The sequence below is a fragment of the Azolla caroliniana genome, unplaced genomic scaffold (genome assembly GCF_043228905.1).
Source record: "Azolla caroliniana isolate FFs.n. ecotype wild unplaced genomic scaffold, voAzoCaro1.0.p SCAF_2, whole genome shotgun sequence".
NCBI lineage: Eukaryota > Viridiplantae > Streptophyta > Polypodiopsida > Salviniales > Salviniaceae > Azolla > Azolla caroliniana.
This window is the reverse complement of record NW_028230437.1, coordinates 7,595,196-7,604,593: the sequence shown is the minus strand read 5'-3', so window position 1 is coordinate 7,604,593 and position 9,398 is coordinate 7,595,196. Positions and strand designations below refer to the sequence as shown.

The 9,398-nt window shown below is 39.1% G+C and overlaps 1 protein-coding gene across 3 annotated transcripts; it reads left to right on the top strand.

Annotated features, from left to right (window-relative positions):
- The first annotated feature begins 594 nt into the window (after positions 1–594).
- Positions 595–7,748, top strand: LOC147867284 (ABC transporter C family member 8-like). 3 transcript variants are annotated; one of them, XM_087315076.1, is made up of 11 exons: positions 595–2,339; positions 2,850–3,170; positions 3,258–3,344; positions 3,552–4,154; positions 4,240–4,404; positions 4,867–5,155; positions 5,361–5,575; positions 5,964–6,269; positions 6,384–6,447; positions 6,913–7,152; positions 7,381–7,748. In XM_087315076.1, exons 1-11 carry the CDS (start codon positions 597–599, stop codon positions 7,500–7,502), a joined length of 4,155 nt encoding a protein of 1,384 aa, XP_087171202.1. In that variant the 5' UTR covers positions 595–596; the 3' UTR covers positions 7,503–7,748. The 3 variants fall into 3 exon arrangements, 2 of the variants coding, with proteins under 2 accessions (XP_087171202.1, XP_087171203.1); XM_087315077.1 differs by lacking the exon at positions 7,381–7,748 and having other exon boundaries at positions 6,384–6,487; positions 6,913–7,034; XR_015529339.1 differs by lacking the exons at positions 6,913–7,152; positions 7,381–7,748 and having other exon boundaries at positions 6,046–6,269.
- The last annotated feature ends 1,650 nt before the right edge of the window (positions 7,749–9,398 follow it).

Here is a 9,398-nt window from a genome sequence, read left to right as displayed (position 1 = left end):
ATACATGTACCGTAATATTCGTGTTTGTTAGCCCAAACATTCGTTTAGGGTTTAGGGTTTTTAAAACATTCTCGTGTTTTGTTTTTTTACACTTTTTACCTTTAACTTTCTTACCTTATAATAAATAATGAGTGCAAAAGCATGGTATTTACCATTACTTCGAGGGTGTTTTTTTCATTCTCGAATGATAAGAATGGTAGCGAATGAGAATACGCGAATGGTACGTATGATTCATACTATACATGATGCATGCATGCATAACAAAATCAGAGAAAAAAAGTAATGACTCAATCATACTCCTGGGCATCCATCCGTGCATACGGACTGTGATTGATATGACGATCGTAGTACGGTCAATCTTTGCAGAGCTTTCTTTTTGGCGTTTTTGGGCATTTTCTTTGAGATTTCTCAAAAGTTTGGCCGCCTTCGATTTCAATTTTTAATTTGATTTTCTGAAAGAGAGCGCAGATCGATCCGATTCAGGAACAGAAGAAGTAATCAAACTTCAGAAAAAAAATTCCTTTTAAATATGTAACTGGATCCTCTGTTTTCCATATGTTTACTGTGTGACGGCTACACACAGCAATTATTTGGCTATGGAGGAGAGCTCAGAGCAGACCCTGTTTCAACCTTTACTACCTCCTCCTTCATCTTCATCTGCTTCTCCTCCATCTTCAGACCCCAGATTTCTTCCTGCCCATGACAATCATGATTTCCCTTCTTCTTCTTCTTCTTCTTCAGAGCTTCCCCTGCCTCCCACTTCCTCCACAATCACACCATATCATACCTGCTCTTATCTCTCTCACTTCCTCTTCTCCTGGCTCAATCCCATTCTTCAATCCGGATTCTCTAAATCTCTCCTCCTCCAGGATATACCTCGCTTGTCGCCAGAAGACTCTGCTTCTACTCTGTTCCGGACCTTCTCTGATGCTTGGACCAAGAAAACCAACCATGCCAATAATGAACAAGTAAGCGTTAATGGAAGCTCTAGGATCTATGGCAGGAATCCCTCTGATGCAACAGGCGACCATGGCTACTTTGTTGAGGGTGGTGACACAAACAGCAAAAATGTAAACGGACATTTGAACTCCAGAGATGGAAGCAGGCCTTGGAGCTCTTCTGTGAAGCCGGGAAAACATTCGTACCCTTCTTCGATTGCCCGAGTCCTCTCCGAATGCTTCTATCCGCTCGCGTTGCAGACGGGTCTCTACGCGCTTCTCCGCACCCTTGCCATGACCTCAGGTCCACTCTTTCTTCTCTACTTTGTTGATTATACATCAAATCTAGCCACCACTCCTAGTGAAGAAGAAGGGGTCTCTAAGCTAGACGGCTACCTCTTGGTCCTTGGCCTATTCATGGCCAAGATCGTTGAATCCGTGGCGCAACGCCATTGGTATTTCGGATGCCGGAGGCTGGGTATGCAAATGAGATCTGCCATTTTAGCAGCGGTGTTTGAGAAGGAGCTTCGGCTCTCAAGCATCGGAAGAAAAACTCATGCAGCAGGGGAGATTGTTAGCTACGTAGCCGTAGATGCATATCGCATTGGCGAGTTCCCTTGGTATATGCATTACATGTGGGCGGTGCCTGTCCAAATGGCATTGGCTATCATTATCCTCTTCATTACTGTTGGTTTGGCTACCATCCCGGGTCTTGCTATCATTATCTGCACTGTCATCTTGAACACTCCCTTAGCTCGATCGTTGCAACATTGCCAGTCGGAATACATGGTAGCTCAAGATCAGCGGCTTAGAGCCACGACTGAGCTCCTTAACAACATCAAAGTACTTAAGTTGCAAGCTTGGGAAGATAGGTTTAGGCTGCATTTAGAGGAGCTACGAGAAGAGGAGTTTAAATGGCTTTCAAAGATGCAGTCAAGGAGATCGTTGGGCACTATATTGTATTGGCTATCACCCATCGCAATTGGATCAGTAGTATTTGCAAGCTGCATTTGGTTGAATCAGCCACTAAATGCAACAATTGTTTTCACGGTGCTAGCCACTTTCAAGATCATCCAAGATCCCGTGAGAATGATACCTGAAGTTCTTGCGGCGTATATCCAAGTTACTGTCTCTCTGAATAGGATAGGGAAGTTTCTTAGAGACGATGAACTGCCCAAAGATGCGATTACACGCCTTCCTGTTAGTGTCGGAGAAGCATATGCTGTCAGAGCCAGTGATAGTACCTTCACGTGGAACCCAGAGTCTCCCAAACCAACACTAAAAAATATCAATCTCACCTTCAAAGCCGGAGAGAAGATTGCTGTCTGTGGTGCGGTGGGCTCGGGGAAAACTTCACTTATTTGTGCTCTTCTAGGAGAGATACCAAAGCTTAGGGGATCTGTGAGTACCTAATTTGTATACTGTTAGTCTTTATTTATCAAAGTTATAATGGTGTTGTTTATGCTACGTAGTTAGTCGAAATCATTTCCATCTTTTATATTTGTACATGACATTTAATGTATGTCTGTTACTAGAAAAATAGATGTAGATTTGCTGTCCATCTGGTATAGACCTTTACACCATGGCCTAAGCCAGAACTAGAATAAACATACTTTTCTAGGCCTCATGGCGATAATTTAATCTATTATCTTTTGTTAGCCACGTATGCTCCACCTCACCTACAGAAAGAGGCTCTTAATCTTAGGTGCAATGTAATAATTGTTGTGGGAAAGTTTCTGAGAGTTCAGAATATTGATGTTTCACCATCCATCCATAGATCTTTATAGCATGCCCTACAATAATAGTTAGTTTATTAGCTCTAATGATCTGCAATGAAGCAATCTTTTTGTGATAAATTAATCAATGAGGATTAATTATTATAGCAGAAAGAAACTAGCATTGTATATGTAGGTGCAAATTGTCGGTACTACAGCCTATGTAGCACAATCTGCCTGGATACAGAGTGGGACAGTCCGGGACAATATATTGTTTGGAAGGCCGTTTGATAAGGTTTATTATCAAAAAACCATTAAGGCTTGCTCATTAGATAAGGATATTAAAGGATTTGCTTTTGGAGATCTCACAGAGATTGGTGAAAGAGGTCTCAATATGAGTGGAGGACAGAAACAGAGGATACAACTTGCGAGGGCTGTTTACAGTGATTCAGACATTTATCTCCTTGATGATCCCTTCAGTGCAGTCGATGCGCACACAGCTGCAGTGTTATTCAATGTGAGAAGATCACAATATCCATACCTATATTTTGCAACATGATAGTAATATTTTGCTAGCTATCTTGCTTTTTGATTTTCTTGGCAGGATTGTATAATGGGAATGCTAGCCAAGAAATTGGTTGTTCTTGTGACCCATCAAGTGGAGTTTCTTCCGGCTGTAGATAGTATCCTGGTAAACCTGATACTTTGCATTTCACCAAACTCGTATATGATTATTGACTTACATATTACAATAGCTCTATGCATCAACTCATGACATTGTATTTTTTGAAACTAAGTTAGTAACCACCCCTGTTGACATTATATGATGGGTGACTTGTATAATATGATAATCCTACATATTCACTCATGACATTCTATTCTGTGAAAAAACTTATAGGTCATGCAAGGAGGGGAAATTCAGCAATCAGGACGTTATGCAGATCTATTGCATGCCGGCGAAACATTTGAGCAGCTTGTGAATGCTCACCAGGAAGCGTTGACAACTGTTAGCTTTGGGGAAACTATTCGCACGGATGATGGAATATACTCTGAATCCAACCGAATGCAAAGGAAGCTAAGTAGAAAAGCAAGTAGTTGGGTTGATCGTCTGGGTGAAGCTATTCAACTTGTACAAGATGAAGAAACAGAGAAGGGAGATATAGGCCTCAAGCCGTACAAAGAATATATAACGGTTTCTAAAGGATTGCTGGTTTTTGTTTTTATGAGCATATGGCAGGCCTTGTTTGTCATTTTGCAAGTTCTAAGTAACTTTTGGCTAGCAGCTGAGGTCAGCAATACAAGGGTGTCTCAAGGGTTGCTAGTTGGTGTATATGCTCTGCTTTCAGTAGCTAGTGCTGTATTTGTTCATCTAAGATCAACATTTAATGTATGGTTGGGTCTTAAAGCTTCCAAAGCTTTCTTCTACGATATGACACGGAAGATTTTCAAAGCCCCTATGTCATTTTTCGATTCCACTCCAACCGGAAGAATCCTTAGCCGAGTATGTATCATAGATTGTTTTAACATTTATTCATTGTGAGAAGAAGGGTCTGTGAAATTTTTTTCCCTTTTTGTTTTACCTTTAGTTTTCTACAGATTTGACCATGCTTGACTTGGACATGCCATTCTGCTTTGGTTTTGTACTGGCTGGAACTCTTGAACTACTCGGAATTCTTATTGTGATTGCTGTGATCACATGGGAGATACTTATTTTTGCAATTCCTATGCTTTATATCGTTCAAAAGCTTCAGGTAATTTGCACTTTGTTCAGCCCACATGGTTTTTACACCAACATGCTCTTTTTGCTTTGAGAGATGATAATAATATGTAGGGATGGTTGCTTTTTCTGTTATTTCTGTACATTAATTCTTTGTGTTTCTTCAGGGCTGTGGCTGCATTCATTGAAGTTTTTATCTGTTATATGTTTCCTTTTCCCATGGTAATTTTAATTGGTTTCTTCTTGGGGGTGTGTATTTGTAATAGCATTGTCAGTGTGCATGTGTACATGTATGCATACAGGTATGTTGTTTGTGTATATGTACTTATGTATGTGTGTGTATATATTTTGTATCTTATGTTCCTTGATCGCCTGTCATGACTTGAAGGCAGTTACATGGCTGAATGCACAACCTCATCAGCACTTTTATTATGATTTCATGACTAAAAATGGCATAAAATTTATGTGCAATATTGAACATTGTGGTGCAATGTAGTATTATTATGTGCGGTCAGCTCAGGAGCTCATGAGGTTGAATGCCACGACTAAGGCCCCTATTGTGAACTTCTCTGGAGAAACGGCACAAGGCGCTGCAACAATCCGAGCATTCCAGATGGTGGAGAAATTTAAAAGAAAGAACTTATGTCTCATTGACAATGACTCCAGCCTTTATTTTCACAACAGTGCTGCATTGGAGTGGCTCATACAACGCCTAGAATTTCTCAGTAACATTTTGTTGTGTGCAACTGGTTTACTTCTTGTCATTTTTCCTACATCTAGTCCAGGTTGTTGTCTCATCCTTGATTTACAATTTTTTTTTCCAGATTCAACAATCTTACATAGTGTTTTGTGTCTCAACCATAAGTTATAAGAAGTTTTTGATACTTTTTGATCATGTGGGAAAGGATTCAATTCCTGTCATATATCCCTTGACATTTTGAGGTTCCAAAAGTTGTGACAAATATTGGGTTTTGGTTTATTTAAAATTAGGGTTTGCTGGATTGTCCTTGACTTACGCCCTCTCTCTCACTTCAATCCAAGTATTCTTCGTACAATGGCAATGCAAGTTGGTTAACTACATTGTCTCGGTAGAGCGAATCAACCAGTATAGGCATTTACCAAGTGAAGGTTCTTCTATTATTGAAGGGAATTGCCCGCCAAGTAATTGGCCTTGGAGAGGCAAGGTGGTTTTGGAAAATTTGAAGGTCAGTCAATCCCTTATGTTGGCCCATGGATGTGATATACGCATAAAAACTTAGAAAATATCCCAATATGATTCCGAAACTGTGGATTAGGACCTCTTTCAAAAGGCAGGAAAAACTTCTTGTGAATATATCATTAGGAAAAACACCAAAATCCCCCTAACTTGTGGTATTTCCAAGGATATCCCAAAGTTTCCAAGAATTGTGAGAATAGCCTCATGTACAAATTTCAAATACTAAAGGTGTATTTCGGTAACCTTTAGAAACCAAGGGATAATCTGATAAATATCCTAGAAGCTAAGGTGTATTCTGGCGTTTTCCCCCCTATTTTAATTGTAATGGATTGACAAGATGCTCTTGAATCCTCTATTGATGCCGAAATGATGCTTAGATACGATATACACCCCACTCCCCTCTTGTGCTACATGGCATCACGTGTACATTTGAGGGAGGAAAAAGGATTGGTGTTGTAGGGCGAACAGGAAGTGGGAAAACAACTCTCATTAGTGCTCTCTTTCGATTGGTTGAACCCGTGGGTGGAAGAATTCTCATTGACGATGTGGATATATGCTCCATTGGCTTGCACGACTTGCGTTCCCGGCTTGGGATAATTCCTCAGGAACCTACCTTATTCCATGGCACTGTCCGATCCAATTTAGATCCGCTAGAGCAATACTCAGATGAAGCAATTTGGCAAGTAAGATGATACAAATGTTTTTCACTCTATTCAGTTTGTATGTTCCTTTCCAATTTTATTGTCGTTATGTTTTTGCCTCATTTATTGTGATTGTGTGGATTGGTGAATTCGCAGGTTCTCCACAGATGTCAATTGGGTAAAGAAATAACGGAGGCACCATTGCAATTGGATGCGCCTGGTGTGTAAATCTAAGAATATTTTCAGAAGTACACTTTATGGTAGGTGATATATGTGAAGTACCCTTACAGCTTTCAGAAATATATAGATATGCTTTCAATTAAAACAGGGAAAAAGTAGCTATATACTTTAACTTCTTCTTTGACGTAGCAATGTAGGATTAAGTTTCCCAGAGGGTGGGGGCAATTATGAATGAGTTAATTTAAAGGAGGAATTACAACTTTTCCACCCTAATTATTCCATTCGAAGAAGAAGATCAAGTACATAACTACATTTTCCTTAGGTGAGCAAGAGGCATATCTTGAGAATTTTTGAAACTGAGAAGGCTAGCATTTTGTAGTTTTTACACATCATGCAATATGAAAGGTATGCGCTAGATCTACAAACATTAATGACTCACAAAAATTGCACTAAGCTTATGATTAAGCTATGGTCAATATGTTATGTGATTCATATATCTTTGTAGTGAGTGATGAGGGGGAAAACTGGAGTGCGGGCCAAAGGCAACTCTTCTGTCTCGGACGGGTTTTGCTCAGGCAAAGCAAGGTTTTGGTTTTGGATGAAGCTACCGCATCCGTAGATTCGCAAACCGATGCACTTCTTCAAAAAGTGATGAGGGACGAATTTGTTGATTGCACTGTCATCACTGTGGCGCATCGGATCCCGACGGTTATTGATAGCGACATGGTCCTTGCTCTTAGGGATGGTATGTGAGTTTGACTTGTATTTAGCTATTACGTGAACTCTTAGACAATTTCCCCATTCAGAGGTTTCATTCACATTGTGGATTAGCACCTAACATTATGACAATAGCTCATAATAAATATCGGGAAACATGAGAGAAAGTGAGCATCTTTTCTCGAGCCATGAGAAAATGCATAACACTTAATGTGGTTATTTGCTAATGCTGTTTTTCTTTTTTCCTTGTGGTCAGGAAAAATAGCGGAATATGACGCACCGACAAAGCTTCTTGAAGACGAAAATAGTCTTTTTGCGAAACTCGTATTTGAATATTGGTCGCATGCTAACCATATGAGCAAACCGTCGTCTTTATAAATATCTGGCATCTTTTCGATTTACTTTTACTTGCCCTCAAAATTGGGGTCCCAATGAACTGATCAAGGATTTTCTCTAAGTTTTCACCCCTTTTAGGTCTCAATATCTTAGGAAAGGCCTTACTTTTTTCCACATTTGTCAATTGTAGCGAGATCCTGTTGCTTGAGTTCTTTATCCATGCTTAGCATACATGAATGTATTCATTTGTATGGTGATGCAATAAATTTGTGTAATTATCACAAAAGAGCAATGGTGTAGTAAATGGAGTTCTTATCTTATCTACACATTGTTAAAAAAATGTCAACATAATGCTGATCAATTTTGTTAAGAGATAATACATGAGCCCTGGTACAATGTTCTTTGTCTATGTAGAGCCATTGTTTAGTATCTCTTTTCTTGTAATATTGTAATTTGTTTCTGTTATTTTGACCATGTAATTCTCAAATTTCAGACCATTTTTCTACCTCCTTGCCTAAATTTGGATGCATCTTCTCTTGCAAAAGACTACACGGCATTGAATCACTATTTGGGATTTCGGATCCACAATTGATAACCAGACTTGGTTTTAGGATCATAAGGAAAATGCATTTTCTCAATTTCACATCTCTAGCTTTTGGTGCAGATCTTTGGACACATGAATGTATGCCTCTTAGCAAAATGTCCATAGGTGGTCATAATATTGGAGCTCATGTGCTAGCTTTAAGCCCTTGTGTTTGCTTGGAAACAAATTAATGACATGGGCAATAGTGAACATTGTGTCTGCCCATAAGTCTTGGGTCAGATAGGCACTTTGAAGCATCAAGATTAGTTTGTCTTGGGGAGAAAACTCATCAGAATTGGATTCCCCTTCATCTTCAACCTTAGAACTTTTAACTTCTCTCCTTTCTCCGTCGCCATTATTGCAAGTCACACCCTTAAACATTGTGAAGGTCTCATCCTTGCTTTTTTGGTAGCATCATTAGTGAAGTTCAAGAAGTACTATGTTAATCTCATCAAATTAATTTGGTTTGATCCGCACATGTTAGAATGCATAGGTTCAACAGAGTCATAGGGAATTCCATATGCAAGCTATGAACACTAATCATTTGCTTTCAAAGAACAAAGTATTCAGAGATGTTTTATACAAAAAGGTACTGAAGGCAACGAACTCCCACAATACAACACCATGTTGGTTTTCAACATGTGAATCAATTCACCATGCTAGAGTTCAATCTTCAACCAATTTACCATGCATATAGTGAATATACTGAAGTGGATTCCTTGCCTCTTGCGACCACAAGACTTCCTTCAAAAGTATTTACGGATCACTTTGCAAACACAACCTTGTTTCCAATTTCATCTAATTGGCCCATTAGCTTTAGGATTTTTGTTAGTTTAGGGACATGGAAAGCTTCTTCCAATGTAAAGAACTTCATATCCTCTAATTGTGAAGTTATAGATCCAATTTTAATTATTGTGCATTGAAATCTCCCAATTGCATAGTTCCGAGTAGAAGACAATTATAGGATGTGATGCTTATTTTGTGGAGGATTTCAAAAGCTTTTGTATCCTCTCTCTATTGTCCAATACGAAGTTGATTTCATTTATCCTTACAAATGATGAGGTTGGTAAATTGTCTTACATGCCCATCAATAGAGTTCTTCTCAAAGACTTTGGGGCATGGATGTTTAGAAATGACAATCCTGTGCCAATTGTAACACTTTACATTCTTTAGTTGATACTTGCTTTGATTGTGGATTTGACAACATCACTTCCCTCACAAACATTGTGCATTTGCCATGTACCTATAGCAAATCTCCTTGCTAAATGCTTTGAAGAATTTATCCCATGACTAAGGTAATGTAAATATGAGCATGATCACTTGCATCTCTACATCCAATTTTATCTCTATTAACA